Genomic DNA, 16,537 nt, shown 5'->3' with positions numbered 1-16,537 from the left:
CCCAGAGCCTCCCAGGACTGCGGAGCCCAGGTCGGGAGTCATCCTGCCCACCCATCAGCAGCCAAGTACACACTTCTCCTGAAACTTAAAGGCACGCTGCAGAAAAGCTTCATTAATTTTTCACAAGATTTGTCTAATAGTGGCTGAGCAGAGCTGAGAAAGCCACATTCAAGTGCCTGTGCCAACAGCCTGCAAAGAGTTAACCCATTAGGCCACATCCTGGTGAGCTCATCCCTGCCGGAGCCTGCTCAGTGGCTGGGATTCGCAGCACACTGACTCTGACTCGTCTGGATGTGGCCAGGGTGGCTTTCTCCAGCTGGGATGAAGGACTTGAGCAGAAACTCATCGCTGACTTCTTCCCTGTGTGAGCGCCCACTGAGTCCCAGGTCTCCCATCTTCCCCCGGGTCACTGTGCAAGGTAAGTAAGGAAAAGAAGCCCCACCCCCGCATCCTTTGCTATGCCTCCCTGAAAGAAGGAAGGTTTGAAGTTTGCTTTAGAGTGTGTTGAGTCTCTGAAGTGGAGTTGGAAGGCAGTGTGAATATCAGAGAAAAAGATGGGACAAAATCAGTTTCAAGCAGGTTGCCGGGACTACCGGGAAAGACAGGCAGAAGTGCGGTGAGCGGGGTGCCTCTCACTATACACCTGGGAAAAGATAGCATGTGCTTGGGCAACTTCTAGCCTTCCACCCTTGGAAGCCGTTAAAGGGAAGGAGTGAGCAGGGACTCTCTGATCCGGCAGGAGCAAAAGTGTCAAATTGTGAAGTGCAAGGACACCCATAGACCCCGAAGTACCGGGTACAGACCATCTGCCCCTGGGCATCCTACATCCAACCTCAGCAGCTGCGGGTTTGTCCCTCCTTCCTGCAGGTGTGGCCAGTACCCGGGGCAGGTGCCAGGGAAACAAGGTGGAGTACCCTGGCTTGGACAGTCTTCCTTTTAGGAAGGAGGGAGCAAGACAGATACATAAAAGCCAAGACAAAGGCATGGCTCCCTCAGGCAGAGGAGGGCCGTGGGGACTCCGCCCCTCAGTAAAACCAAATGTAACCACACATTTCCCCTGAGCTGTTTTTCCGCTCTGTAGCCCCAATGGCCCGTGTACTAGTTGTGTGGCCTGAAGAGCAAGGTGCGTGGCGTCCTCAAGATAACTCTGACCTTAGAGAAGACAGTCCCCTTCCTGAGAGTGCTGGGAGCTGGGGACAGATGGCGTGAGGCCATGTTGACAGCAACAACACACTCCACACTCTCCAGTCTCTACACTATCGGGCCAGGCACGGGGCCACACACGCCTTATCAGGGGACTAGACATCACCAAATGAACTCCTGGAAGTGGGATAGTACAGCAAGAGGAGATAAAGACCCTGGGGATTGGCATCAAGCAACTGGAGCTGAGCAGGGTGACAATGGCAAATTCAGGGGGAGGGAGGGAGGGAGAGAGAGAGAGAGAGAGAGAGAGAGAGAGGAGATCTGCTTCCCACCCACACTGGGTCCTGCTCGGGAATATGAAAGCATTGCCATTCCCTAGGCAAAGCCTGTGGCCTGCCTTCTGCTCTCCCCACCAATCTACCGGCCTCCGTGCTCTGAGGTCATCTGTACCCTCCCTTCTCCTCTCCTCCATGTCACCAGGTCCTTGCAGTTCCCAGAATAGCCGGGCTCCTATCAGAGCTCTCTAGGTGGAAGGGTCTGGGGAGGAGGGACAGAGGGGTCAAATAACTCCAGACCTGAGTGAAGCAACACAGTGGGGCCTCCTTTTAACATTAAGGTAGCTAAATGTGATTGTTGTGCATGGGGCACCCAGTTTCCACTTGAATATTTAGTCAACAATGGATGCATTTGGGGTAGGTGATAGCCAAACCAGTGTTAGATCACTCTGATGCTTCTAAAAAGTATCTGTTGTTAACTTGAAATCAAATTCGGCTAACCACTCTGTCCTTGCCCTTACTAGATAGATAAGAGAACCCCATCTCAACTGATGCCACATTTCAGCTCGTTCCAGTGAAGGCAGTGGCACCATGAGAGAGTTGCAGAGTGAATTCTAAAGCAAAAGTGGACAGCTATACAGTGCCAGGGTTTTAGAAAGGAAGACAGTAAAGAGGAAGAAAAAAGTCAAGTGCCGTCCCCTAGGAAGAATATCAAATACCAGAATTTGAGGTCCAGCATCTGGGAACCTCAGTTTCCTAATCTGTAAAATGGGAATGAGGTTAACTGTACCCCACCCCCTTTACAGTGGCAGGAGGCCTCAGAGACCCTCCAGGTAAAGAAAGCACCAGATGCCAGATACTGTATCCTCCGTGGTGATGGTTGTGGCTTTGTGGCCACTCTGCCCCCACAGCCCCAGCTCAGGACGCAGCATCCCAGCCCATGGCTCCTAAACTTATCACAGCCCCCCCCCCGCACCCCGCCACTCACTCCTCACCCCTCACCCCTCACCCAAACACCCGTCATGGCAGTTTTGCTCATTGACTGTGCTCCAATTAAAGTGTCCTCCCTTCTCACCCTTCCCTCGATTTGAAAATGAAAAACAAAACTGCCACCCGGAGAGTGGCATCAACCTTCACTCTGGCTCTGGAGTCACAGACACCCAAACCTACAGTCCAACCCCGTCTTTCTGCTCACCTAATTGCTCGGTACTCTCTGATCTTCCGTTTCTCACCTGTAAAATGGGGGGGGGGGTAGTTGCACCTCCCTTAGTGACTTCCTAGAAAGACTTGGCAGAGCAAAACAGCACATCTCTGCTACCCAGTGGAAGGGAGTGAGTGGTAGCTATTATCGGTGTTGACAGCAGAGTCTGGTATGAACCTGGGCCACCAGGGGGCAGTCTTCATGAGGAGAGATTCTTAATAGGAAGTGCAAAGCAAGGGATGTAGTCTGGCCTCCTTCCCACCAGAGTCCGCAGCTGCCTCTCAACTGTCACTGTACCGGCTGCTCTTAGACGGGAAGCGATGGTTTACAAAAAGCACGTGGAAAAGAACAGGGTCAGTGATCTAGCGATACAAAGCCAGCCAGCTAGGTTTCAACCCTCAATGGCTCCAACCAGCACTGGAAAGAAAACCAACTCTCTGAGTAAATTGCTTTGCAGATGCATTCAAAGCCCTATCCTACCCTGCCCGAAACTCCTCTATTTATTTAACCATTTAGCAAAGTTCTGAGCCAATGCTAGACAGTACAGGAAGTTGACAAGATTCTGCTCCAGCCCCAAGGGACCGAGGAAGAAAGAGCTTCTCGAACCAGAAGGGTAGTCCTATCCAGTCATCTTCAGAGCCGTGATTCACTTCTTCCCCCTTACAATTCCTCCCATTAAGTGATGCATTTCAGGCCCTTCAGACTCTGCTACAGGAGAAACGTATTCAGCCCATCTTATCTTAGCTACTCATTCATTCTCAGTCTACAGATCATCCGCAGCAAGCCATTGGCTGGAGGGTGGGTATTGAGTGTGTGAGGAAAAAGCCAAACCTTCCCTCTCACAGACACCAGTCCTCTCCCATCTCCATATTTGGCATCTCCATATTCCTCCAGGTACAAAGAGGCAGGGAGGAACTGGCGAGAAGGTGTTCTTCCATCTGCCCGCGTGCAACCCCCTGAGCATCTTCTAGTTGCTCCCTCCATTCCTGCACTGTTCTGAGCTTTGTCAGTCCAGCTGGTTCTTAGCTACTTGTAGAATATCAGAGAAATGGGAGTGTACAGTGTTTGTGTTCTTCCGTTGCTGTTCCAGGATGTCTTTGAGGCTCATGCATAACGTTATGTGTGTCAGAAGTTGAAACATTCCATTGTGCAAATATCCCCAATTGATTACCCTCCCCCAACATAAAGCTTCTACAAATATTCTTACACACAGGGTTTTTTGTTTGTTTGTTTGTTTGACTCTCTTGTTTACATATGTGCTTAATATTTAGGAGTAAAACAGCTACGTCAAGGGACGAGTGTGTGTTTAACTCCACGAGACTCCTAGTCTGCACAACAGTGCAGGAAAGCTCTGGTTGGTCTACACACGGGGCAGCGAGTGTGATGATGGGAGAGTTTGACACTCTAGTGCATGCATGGTGCTGTCTCCTTGGTCTTTGCGTTGCACTGTCCTATCAAATGCCAGTGTCACTTTTTCATGGGTGTTTGTATTTGTTTTTTGTCTTGTTATGGGCCTGATAATATCTTGCCCATTTTTGGTTGTTCCAGAGAGACAGATCCCTAGAACATATTGAACAGACCTATTCCCTTCTGCCACTTGAGGGGAGAGATCCCCTTTTGATGATTTCATTAGGGGGGAAGCACGAGTTTTTAACGCCAATGGCAACTTCTTTTTTTTAAATTTTTTATTTATATTTTATTTCTATTTTACATATGAATGTTCTGCATGTTTACCTGCATACCAGAAGAGGGCATCAGATCCTATTATAGATGGTCGTGAGCCACCAAGTGGTTTCTGGGACTTGAATGCAGGACCTCTGGAGGAACAGCCAGTGCTCTTAAGCCCTGAGCCATCTCTCCAGGCCCTCCAAAAGCAACTCCTTAGCCCCATGTCTCACAGACCCTGGGAAAAAGAACTGAGTCCTCCACACAGATAAAATTTTAATAACACTAGTCTTCATCTATCATGGAGGATCTAAGGAATTGTTGCAGGAACCCTTGTGGAATCTTCTTTAAGAACAATATGCCAGGTTGTTAGGAGACAGAGGCGGGCAAAGCTCTGTGAGTTCAAAACCTGGTCTATTCAGTGAGTTCTCACCCAGCTAGGGCTACATAGTGAGACCCTGTTTCAAAAGAGAGACAGAGAGACAGAAAGAACGGCCCAGAGCCATCATGATAGCTCAACCAGTAAAGACACTAACACTAGTCATGGAGCCTGATGACCTATGTTCTGTACGGCGATCCGCACAGTGGAGGACTAGAGCCTCCTTCCACAAGCTGTTACCTGACTTCAACACATCAGCTGTGCGCATGTGTGCCCGCATAAACACATGTGAAAAAAGAACAACGGTGAGCCACCTACTGACCTCACCTCCTTCCAAACCCAAAGAAGCAATCGCCTTTCAGGAATGACAGAGGCTTTCAGAATGTTCCCATGGTGTTCCTAGGCCACAGGCCCCCTCTATTCTCTCCTAATGCCTCCCCTCGGTGCCTTCTGGACCTTGGAGTTTCTCATAAAGAAATTCCCCAACTCTTCCAAGCTCCCCATGATACTGATTCCTTCCTTTGACTTGAATTAAATGTGGACTAACAAAGCCACTGTCTGCCATGTAGCTCCTTCCCCAGAGCCTCCCATAACGAGAGCACTCCTTCCTTCGCTCACAACCCGTAAGAACCATCATCCCAGCTCCCCAATGTGCTTCTAGGCTCTGCTTTATCATCCTCCTGATAGAAACCTCCCATTGGAGAACTGTGGTGCATCTGCCATGGGGCTTCCAGACTTCAAGGATCAAGGTCGGACTTAAATTTGAGTTTCAGAAAAACAATAAGCATTGTGACAATAAAGTCACAATATAATATAATACTGAAAGCACACTTTCTACTTTTAAAAATATCTGTTTCCTGTTTCAAGTTCAAGTCCAACGGAACGTTCTTTCTTTAATGTGGCAACACTGTGTGTTATGTATTCCACCTGTCTCTGTTAACTGAAATCACCAGCTAAACATTAACATTTTTTTTTCTAAGCACCTTGCACCTGGTCTCATAGTTATCTTCCCATCTTCCTGCTAGCTCTGTGTACCTCCTTCCATCTCCATGGCTACATCCAAACACCAAGCTGCCCTGTCTTTAGCCTGAGCTGCTTGCAAGCATCTCTAAGTTACTGTCATACTTCTTGGCTTCCTCTGCACCTCCCCATCCTGCAGCCAGAGTGATCTACCTAGTGTGCAAGCGTGCAGTTGATCTCTCCTCCTGCCTAGCCCTCCGCTGCTTTCTGCTGCCTTTCTTTACCTGCTCCCTGATGTCTTCTGTCAGAGCTACTCGCTGTGGTGAGTGTTTAAGGCTTTGCTGACTCTGTGCGAGTGATATTACGAAGCAGTAGCAGCGGTAGACAGCACATAAAGTAGTGAGTTTATCAGTATTAACATCCCCCCTCCATGAAAGAAAAGAAAATTAACTACTTGTTTAAGATTCCAAAATTCTACTTTGTGGCAATTGTAATGTATTGTAAAATATTCTTGTGAACTCTTCAGTCATTGTGAGGGGGTCTCTTGGGGCTAGAGAGATAGCTTGGCAGGATTAAGAGCACTTACTGTTCTTGCAGAGGACCTGGGTCCTATTCTCGGCACCCACATAGCAGCTCACAACCACGCATAGCTGCAGTTCCAAGGGTTATCGCACCCTCTTCTGACATCTTCTGACACCAGGCACACACACAGTCCAACACACAAATGCAGGCAGAATATTCACATACTTAAACTTGATAATAATAAATCTCTGAACTGCTTAGCTGGGCTTGGTGTTGCACACCTGTAATTCCAGCCATTTGGGAGGCTGAGGCAGGAAGACTGCAAGTTTTATTCAATCCTGAGCAAGTCAACAAGACTGTGTCTCTAAAGAGAGAGATAGAGACAGAAAGCAGGTGTGTGCAGCGAGCACACTAGGGGTGCAGGTGCACCTCAATGGGAAATCACTTGCCCAGCATGTGTAAGGCCCTAGGTTCAATCCCCAACACCACAAAAATTAATTTATTTACTTCTTAATTAGTTAAGTGCAGTGTTCTTGCTCTGCAACCTGTTTATAAGCAGGTGGTAACCACATCTGCCCAGCACCTTCCATCACTTCCTTCCAGCTCCACTCTGTGCTTCCTAACTCTCCAAACTGCTCACATCTCCCCATCTCCATGGCTACAGACAAGTACCAGACTGCCCCGTCTCTCACCTGAGCAACCTCTTCTAAGTGGCTCCGTCTCCAGGACTGGGCTTCCGCCTGCACACGCAGGCTCATCATTCAGCAATCCTCTTCCTTCATGCTCAACAAGCACTCTTGCCTGTGACAGAGTTGAATTCTGCACACTGCCCCTCATCCAGTGTCACGGTCTCTCCTCCACCTCCCTGTGCCTAACCCCCTGATGGGTCCATTAGCTTTCTTCCTGTAAGTTATGTTTCCCAGGAGCTTTTCTGAGAGTCCCCAAGACTAGCATCACCCTGTAGGTGTTCCGCGGTGTTTCTTCCGGGAAGGCTCGCCTTCAGTCTTCCTCTTCTGCTTGCCCCACCTATTAGCATCAACATCTGCCACAGAGTTCTCCTGGATTTGGTCTATCTGGCACCCAGCTCCATCCCCGGCACATAAAAGGCCCGAACTAATGTTTTCAGTTGTCAGACGGGTGGAGTGTATGGTGCATGGGCTGCATTCCCAGCACTCAGGATGTGAGAAGAGGTCTGTCAGCAGTTCCAGGCCATCTTTGGAACTATGTGGGATAAATTCCCCAACCTAGGTTCCATGAGATTCTAACAGGGAAAAAAAAAGACAAAAAATGGAAGAAAAAAAAAAACTAAGTGATTAGTGATTTTAAATGTTCTCACACAAAGATGTTCTAAAATATTTAAGGGAGTAGATGTACTAATTACTCTGATTTAATGTGGCACCTGTTGGGGAGCTGGTTCCGGGACCACCCCCATGGATACCAGAATCTAAGGACACGCAAGACACTTATGTAAAATGGTGCAAAATCTGTTTAGCAGCAAACGCACATCCTCCTGTATACTCTAAATGGTCTCCGAGTCCTCTCTACATAATTGTGTTAGGCTGCGTCCCCAGGGGAAATGTCTGCCTCCTGGCTGCCTTCCCCCTGCAGGCCTGTAGCTCTGGATACCTGCTCAGAACACCCAACAGGGCCCTCGTGGGAAACCCAGGCCTTCTGTCATGTTCTTCATTCGCCCTTGAGAGGCAATCGTCATCATAAATGGAAACCTTTGTTCTGTGGAACTGTTTAGGAAGTGACGGTAAGGAGAAAAGCCCGTGTGTTCAGCACAAAGGAAATTGTTCTCAAGTTGTTTTGTTTTTGTTTTTTTTTCCCAAAGTTGGTTGAATCTGTGGGTGCTGAGATCCAACTATGTATGCAGATCTAAACATCCTATTGGAGAGATAAGTATGGTGGGGAACGCCTTTAATCACCACCAGAGGAAGGCAGAAGCAGGCAGATCTCTGAGTTCGAGGCTAGTCTGGTCTGCATAGTTCCAGCAGCCCTGAAGTTCCCACAATACCCACTCCCAGCATCGACCCCCACCCCAAGTGGCCACTCTCCAGGCCTCTCCTAGCACCAATACATTTGGTTTTGAATCTTACCTAAATGGAATCTGTAGCCAAGGCACTCTGCATCTGTGTGAGACCCCTCTACGGACCCCTTCCCCCTCTGAAGATTGCAGCCCAGCTGCACGCCTAAATGGGGCTCCACCCATCGCTCCCCCCCCCCTTGAAACTTTCCAATTTGGCACCTGGGAGTCACACGTCCTTCTCAAATTACTGCCCTGAAGGCAGCAGACATTCAAATCTACCTTGGTTCTGAGGCCCAGCTGTGGAGCCTTTCACTAGCCCTCCTAGTCCCTCCCAGGTCCACTGCAGTGTTTAGGACTTGAAAAGCCTCCATAAAACAGTTACCACCTCTCTCCACCAAGGCCTGCCCTCTCTGGGTCACCTTTCTGTCCCCTTCCTCTGAAAAGCACACCAGCCCTTGGATTCAGATCCCGTTGACCCAGGACAATCTGTCTCTATATTCTTTTTCTTTGTTTTCATTACCCTCTTTGGTAGGAAATCACCCTGGAATTTCTTGCCCTATTCCCCGTCAGGGGTATGGATGATAGAACACCAATGTTTTTGGTGAGACACCTGTTTCACAGCTGTCCCAATATTTTTTTCCAGTTAAAAATTTTTCTTGAATATGTTTGCCTCATATTCAACTCCTTTTTATCCTTCAACTCCTCCCAGATCCTCCCCACCCAAAATTTATGCGCGCTCTCTCTCTCTCTCTTTCTCTTTCTCTCACTCTCTCTCTTTCTCTCTGTCTTTTTTAACCTTAAAAATTATCTTAGAAGGGTAGTGGTGGCACAAGCCTTTAATCCCAGTACTCGGGAGGCAGAGGCAGGTGGATCTCTGTGAGTTCAAGGCCAGCCTGGTCTACAAGAGTGAGTTCCAGGACAGGCCACAAAGCTACAGAGAAACCCTGTCTCAAAAAAAAAAAAAATCTGGGTGTTCCAAGGAGCAGAGCATAACACTGCAGTGAGTGAGGGTCCCCTGAGACACACAAACTAAACCCCAGTATTCAAGGCTTGAGCCTTTGAAGGGTTGGTCTCCCTGGACCAGATCCCTAGGTGTGAACCCCAATCTGAGCTGTGATATCAAGATGAGCTCCTCTGAGCTAAGAGGTCCTCTGTGATCCAGGTGCCCTGGAGGCACAGGAGAAACCCCACCCCCACAATGTGCAAGGAGAGGAGAGGAAAGGCCTGCATGCAGCAGTGTGGTGCCTTGCATCAATGACATCACTCCCAGGTAACATCTGGCCATGTGTGACATCATTTAATATTGTCATGAGTGAAGTCCTGGCATCTGGTAAGTGGTGGCCCCAGATGCCACTAAATATCCCACAATTGTATAGACTCTACGTCTATGGCGATGAAATGCCGAATCCAAAATGCCCACAGAGCTCCTGTTCAGAAACTGTGGTCCAAATGAGTTGGTCAAAGAACAGTTTCTTAAGAGGATGTTAATAAAACATTGAAAAAAAAAAACACAACCCTTGAAATTGGTGATTTTATGGAAGCCTGAATTTCAGAGCTTGAATCAACTAACTGTTCATAGGCCAATCCAAAATAACCTTAGAAGTTACCCAGCCCAACTCCTTCATTTCACTGATGAGGAAACAGACACCCAGAAGGAAAGTGATCGATCATAAGACAAGCGAGGACCTAGTCCTTGATTGGTACAACATGCCAAATGGGGGCACGGTGGGGTCAATACAACATGCCAAATGGTGGTGTAGTGTTTTGTTTATGAATTTGTCAACCACAGCAACACTAAAAGATCAATCCTTTACAGTCCCTATTTTGTATGTAGGGCTACTAAATTCCTAGAGGTTTAGGTACCTGCCCAGAGTCCAACAGTTTCTAAATTCCTGCCCTACCCCAACCCCACTCTGGGCTCTGGGACAAAAGACCTGAATCTTTTCATGTTTAGAGACGCCCTAGAAATGTGAATGACTGGGCCCAGTTCTTCCCAGCACCAAGTCAATCACGGCCCTGTCCTGCCTGTCCCCTCTGTCCGTAGTTTTCCCTTGTCTGCATCCTGGTCACAGAGAAAGAAGACATGGAGGGAAGGAATAATCCTAGTCCTTGATCCAAGTGACTCCTTCAGTATCTCCTTTAGTGACCACCAACAAAGACCTGCCCTCCAGTCCCAAAGATATACTCTTTCTCCATGTAAGGCATCTCAGTTAGTGTTCCCATTCTTTAGGATTCTGTGAGTCCCATTATAATGTAGAAGAGAGATAACAGACAAAAAGATAGATAGATAGATGATAGATAGATAGATAGATAGATGATAGATAGATAAATAGACAGACAGATAATGCATATACACACATACATAGATAACAGACTAATGACCAAAGAATAGATACAAGATAGCTCACTTACAGACTGAGAGTTGTATAAAAAGAATATAATGAAAAAGAAATAATAAATAATAAAGAAAAATGACCATGACCAGAGGAAATAGATATGAGAGAGAGAGAGAGAGAGAGAGAGAGAGAGAGAGAGACATCTACACAGAATTTTCCTCATCATGTACAACTAGTAACAAAATCAATAATCATCTTCCATCCCCATGGCATTTCACGAAATAAAGATGACTCCAGTGTCAGAAAGAGAAGGAAAGGCTTACTTTCAAAGTAGTTTAAACTGAATAACTATGGAAGGAAATGAAAACCTATCAACAGTGCTCTGCCTCCCACCCACGCAAGCCAGTGTCAGGGAATCACAAACCCGAGTCCCTCGAATTCAGTGAAAAGTCAGTTCGGGGATGACTGAAGCTCCAAAGTGGAGAATCCAGAACGTTGCCCACACTCCATCACGCTGCTCGCTGCAGCCCCAGCTCTTACAAAGTAAGGCTAAGCTAGTAGCCATGTTGAAGAGCCAAAGAGAAGGTGTGGGGTGCTTCCAGCAAGCCTAGTAATGGTGCCACCTTCTTCTCAGAAGCCAAGAATCATCCCCCTGCCTCCAACTGGCACTTTCGGTACAGGAGTATTTAGCAGTTCAGGGGAACAGGCCCTTCCTGGTCCAGCCTCAGCTCTTTTCCCAGGTACAACTGAGAACCACTGCCCCCTCCCCACAACTTCAGCCTCTCTAACATCAGAGTGTCTACCCTGGTTCTCTCCCTATGAATGGGTACCCAGAGGAATCCTGAGGAAGACCAGACAACCTCCAGGATGCAATAAGCAACCCCCAAGATTTTCCAGGATGTTCTATGTCTCTTCCCTACCCCCATCCCACAGGAGAGAAGATCCACCTTTTAAATGATGGCTTAGCTTATGCAAATGTCCATTCCCAAAGGAAGCCAGTGCCCTGTGCCTATGGTTACGAAAACACCATGGCAGTCTTTGAGAGCAGAGGCCCAGATATTCCCTCTCGGTGGACAGCATCTGAATGTGAATATCTAAATTCTGAGACGATGGTGGTAATTTTTTATGATTTCTGTTTCCTCCTGTCAGTGGGGAGGGGTCTTTAATTGCTTAATCTAGAAAGTGGAAGCTGTAGGCATTGTTCTTTGAGGTGTTAGAAAATAACCCAGCGATCAAGTAGAGACTGAACTGCAATGGGTGAAGGAAGAGAGGTGGGAGGAATCAGGCTGAAGCCAACATTGTAGCAAGACTGAAGAAGGTAAGCACTCTGGCACAGGGACTTGGGAGTCCCCAGCGCCAGACAACTCTCCTTCATCCCAAGCTGCCTTTTGCTCCAGAGCTGCCAACATGGTTTCCCCAAATGCATCCTGTCTTCATCATCTGGTCTGCCACAGGCCCTCCCACCAGCACTGTAACTGGGCTGGGGAAAAGAAATTCATTATGGCTGTGATGACCAGCCCACCTTCCCCAGTGTTCTGACGGCTGCAGGAGACAGTCTCCCAGTCCCTAGCTGGCATGTGTGTGAATACTGAAGCCTCTGAGTTTGTTGCAAGCAGCCTTGGGAGGAACTCATGCCGCACAGGTAGGGTGGACCTGGGTTTGATGTAGTGAACAGGAGAAAGGAGGGGAGGGAGGGAAGAAAGCAGGGGAGGAGTGTGTTCTGAGCTCGCTCATTCTGTCAAAAGTTTACAGAATCTCCTGTGTGTGAAGCACAGATACATCGTGGGGATATGAGGCAAACCTCGGGACCTTCCTAGCCTTCCCTTCCTCTCAAACAAAACCCGCTCACAGTGGAGAAAGCATCTTTCATCAGTCATTCATCTCGCGTTATCTTACTGTAAACAATGGGGCTTTTACACTAGAACCCATTTCCAGTTTGAGAGGCTTCAATCCCACGTTGAAGGAGTGTGAGAACACACCGGTCTGATGGAGCCGTTTCTGGCAAGCTGGCGGGGCTTCTCAGCTCTGATGCTCTTCAGTCACTTGAGAATCTGCACCCCTGAGTGGAGAAGAGATGAGGGAACCTCCAGGGTTTAGAGAGACGTTAGAAGAGGCGATTGTACTGGATTGCTGGCACTTCGGTTATATACAAGTACACCTTCTGTTACCGCGATGAAATAGCTGCAAGCGGCTAGTTTATAGAGGAACAGTGTTTATTTAGCTCAATTTAGAAGGTACAAGGGTCTGAATCGTTAGTGATCCCGTGTGGGCGAAGTCCCAGATCGGCACCGGGAATTGCTCAGGCGTGTCTGGCCTCTCCTCTTTTTCTGAGAAATGCACGGAGACCCAATCACAGATACACCATGCAAACTACCTCTTCTAATGTAGCCACCACCCCAAGGCACCACCATGCACACCACAGTCAGGTTAAGGTGCCACACTCCCAACATTACCAGGGACCCTGGGAATACATTCAGTCTAATCCAAACCGAAGCTCTGCCACAACAGTTTCAATGTGTGTTCAGTGTGTGTGTGTGTGTGTGTGTGTGTGTGTGTGTGTGTGTGTGTATGGGGAGGGTGAGTTTGCAGGATAGAAGATCACGTGACATGCTGCGGAAGCTGAGACTCCTTAGTGAACAAAGCTCATGAAATCTCAGATGCCTGAAGCAGCATTGACCTGCAGGTGAAAACCCGAGCTCTTATAAACTAATTGACTCACCTCTCCACCCAAGCCTCAGTTTTCTAATCTGTAAGATGGGACTAATGATCAGTGTGTGGAGTTATGGTGTTGCTTCAGCCTGATAAGAAGAGTTAAAAAGACACACACACACACACACACACACACACACAAGGATAGATCATTGTCATCCCAACAAGCAATCAACAGCACTTACCAAACACCCAGAATATGCTGGACATCCGCCCAGTGAAGTCCACACCTGCTCTCCTTTAACCCTTTGGAAACCCCTGTGAGGGAGCTAATATTATTACCCTCATTTTGTAGATAAGAAAACAGAAACACAGAGAGGTCAATAACTCACTTGAGGTCACACAGCTAGAGAAAGGCTGGATTTGAAAATGACACACCATTCAATAAACTATGGTTTGTGTTTGTTTATTCTTAAATGTTGCTGTTCCCTGGTTTAAATAGGAAGGGTAATTATTAGAATGACAAGTTATTAGCCCCGTGTGGTGACACTTGCCCTCAACCTCAGCAATTAGGGCGTCGAGGCAGGAGGATTGCAAATTCACAGTGTGAACCTATATCACACGATGAGTCTCTGTCTTAGAAAACAGAGCAAGAAAAAAAATTACTGTCCTGTATCCTGCGGGATATGAACGAGGGTCCCTGATAAACCTAGAGGAGGAAGAGGAATGGAGGGGACAAGAGACACGAGAAGACAACAGCAAGGCAGGATTTCTGATCAAGCCGGGCTTTATTAATTCTCAGAAGCTGTTATATAGCAAACGGGCAAGGGGGAGGGGAGGATGTCAGGTCTGCTGGAATTCAGGTCTGGAGATATCCCTAGCTGGTAAGGAAATACTGAGGGTCTGTGACTGTTCACTAACAAAGGAAATGCTAATTGTTTCTGAAGCCTGGGGTCTGCAGGTCTCACTAGGCTAATGTCCTAGGTCCGGAACTTGCCCTGCAAAGGTGAATATCTTAATTGTGAATTTAAGATGGCTGTAAACAAAATGCAGATCTCAAAATACAGGTCTTTGCTTCCGGCAGTCCTGTATCACTTCTTTGAGTTTATGTGTGAGAACTATAAGTGTATATGTCATATTCCCTCCACTGAAAGCCAAACTGGAGAGGGACACTGAGTACCGCGTACAGGAAGGACAGGAATGGGTCACCTTGGCTTCACCATCCTTTCTAACTGTCATTAATACTAGGTGCCTGGTCTTGAACAGCCATGACGATGGAGGTGCTCCCCAAGGCCCTGGAAGTAGACGAGAAGTCTCCGGAGTCCAAGGACCTCCTGCCCAGCCAGACAGCCAGCTCCCTGTGCATCAGCTCCAGAAGCGAGTCTGTCTGGACCACCACCCCCAGGAGCAACTGGGAAATCTACCACAAGCCCATCATCATCATGTCAGTGGGCGCTGCCATTCTGCTCTTTGGTGTGGCCATCACCTGCGTGGCCTACATCTTGAACGAGAAGCAAACGGTTGTGCCAGTCCTCAAGATGATAGGGCCTGCCTTCCTGTCCTTGGGACTCATGATGCTGGTGTGTGGGCTGGTGTGGGTGCCCATCATCAAAAAGAAGCAGAAACAAAGGCAGAAGTCCAGCTTCTTCCAAAGCCTCAAGTTCCTCCTTCTGAACCGCTGAAGGCAATCTGACCAGAAGATCTGCTGACCAGCCTGCTAACCTTCTCTGTGGGGTACCACCAAGCTGATTCAGGCAAACCCTCCTGGGACAGAGCTCAGGCCTTCACCCTCACACAATCTCGCAGTATTGCTGGCTGCGTTTCACCTGGTTTCTCCATCGCTGCTGATGCTCCCTTGGATAGTCTCAATATTCGCATCCCTGGCACCTGCCTTTAGCCATCATTCATCCCACTTTCTCTGCCAAGGGCAGTGCATGCTGGGAAATTCTTTGGGGGTTGACTATGCTCCCAAGAAGAACTTCTTGTTGTAATTGCGTGTCTGAGCTGGATTCCACATCTGCATCCTTCTGGAACTAAAACTGATCAAGGATGGAAGGGTAACCTCAGACTCACTGGGTTTGACAGTCTTGATGCCCTCCTTGGGTGAGACATTGGCTAGCATTACAAGAGACAGGATAATTCTCATGTACCAAACATTCCAAAATCTGAACAGTGATGGGGGCTGTAGATGGGGAACACGGTCCAGGGCAGATCATTCCTCTGGGCATAGCTCTAAAAGTCAGCTAGCCAAGGAAGTTCATTCCTGAATCCATAGTATTGACACCAGCGGCAATAGCACAGGCTAAGCGGTGTCTGTTTCCCCTTGACCCTCCAATGCCCTTCTCACGGACTGCCTTCATCTTGGCAATTAGCCAAGAACAAATGCTCCTTGTTCTAACTCCTTTGCCCCACCCCATCTCTGTCTCTATGCATTGCCAGAACAGAAGGAAGGAAGGGTCACAGGTGGGACCTTCCCCTTCCTCTGAATCATGACCCATCCTGAGATGGGACACCATGTCTGAGTGTTCTATGGAATTCCAGAGATAGATTCACCAAAGAGGACCCCAACCTCTATCACCCCTGCTCCTCCCCACAAGCAAGGGAGTATTTATTGAGTTTCCTTCTCTGGGCCTAGGTTGGGAACAGCCAGACCCAGTTCCTGATCTCCTCTTCTTTCTAAAAGTGAGAGAGAGGCGGACATAGTCAAGCCAGTTGGCACCACCCCATGCAGAGCTCTTAGGGTGGCTATAGGAACACATGGGTCCAACATAAATTTAAAGGAAGGCAGAGAGGTTTCTGGAGACCATACTGGTCCCTCCTAAAGACAAAGGGAAAATAAGTGTTGGGAAAGTCTAAGGTGCATAAGGAAGGAGCAACTTTTACCTTGCATGTGAAGAGGCTGGGCAAAGAGGCCTCATGGAGTTAGGATTCTGCATAGCTCCTGGATGCTGTTTCATCCCCTCTTGTCTATGTCCCTCCTGCTTTCCCAAGTGCCTTACATCCAGCTTCCCCTTGGGACACTGCAAGCTGCTGGGGTCTGTAGAGACTGGGAGAGGCATCTCCAGGGGAACCCACCAAGTAGATCTAGCCCAAGAGGTAAGTGCCCTCAAAACTTCTTATAGACACCAAGAAGACATTAGGTGAAAAACCAGGTGCCCATAATAGATCCCCCAAGCTGTGCCAGGCCAGACCAGAGACTAGGGGAAAGAACCTGATAACAGGGTGAGTGAAAAGACCTGCATTCGTTCCAGTTGACTCCCTTCATCCCTAAACCTTCAGGCACTTGGGATCACCACGGCAACCTTCCACCAATGTCTCAGACTTTCACAGAACTTTCATAGGCAGAGTCAGAATTCATGTTTGTTCCTGTTGCGTTCT

The 16,537-nt window shown here is 48.1% G+C and overlaps 1 protein-coding gene across 2 annotated transcripts; it reads left to right on the top strand.

The window, feature by feature from the left end:
• Positions 1 to 296: 296 nt before the first annotated feature.
• On the top strand, positions 297 to 15,026 carry Pirt (phosphoinositide interacting regulator of transient receptor potential channels). 2 transcript variants are annotated; one of them, XM_041665916.1, is made up of 2 exons: positions 297 to 418; positions 14,408 to 15,026. In XM_041665916.1, the coding sequence occupies exon 2, from the start codon at positions 14,428 to 14,430 to the stop codon at positions 14,839 to 14,841; it is 414 nt and encodes a 137-aa protein (XP_041521850.1). In that variant the 5' UTR covers positions 297 to 418; positions 14,408 to 14,427; the 3' UTR covers positions 14,842 to 15,026. The 2 variants fall into 2 exon arrangements, with proteins under 2 accessions (XP_041521850.1, XP_041521851.1); XM_041665917.1 differs by lacking the exon at positions 297 to 418 and adding an exon at positions 11,728 to 11,828.
• Positions 15,027 to 16,537: the final 1,511 nt, after the last annotated feature.

Source organism: Microtus oregoni, unplaced genomic scaffold (assembly GCF_018167655.1).
Source record: "Microtus oregoni isolate MIOR12 unplaced genomic scaffold, Mior012 000015F_ref0000493, whole genome shotgun sequence".
NCBI lineage: Eukaryota > Metazoa > Chordata > Mammalia > Rodentia > Cricetidae > Microtus > Microtus oregoni.
The sequence above is the reverse complement of the archived record's forward strand: the minus strand, read 5'-3'. Positions and strand labels throughout refer to the sequence as shown.

Excerpts from the sequence above, each read along its gene's own strand:
- Pirt (XM_041665916.1), top strand. The coding sequence starts at position 14,428 with ATGACGATGGAGGTGCTCCCCAAGGCCCTGGAAGTAGACGAGAAGTCT.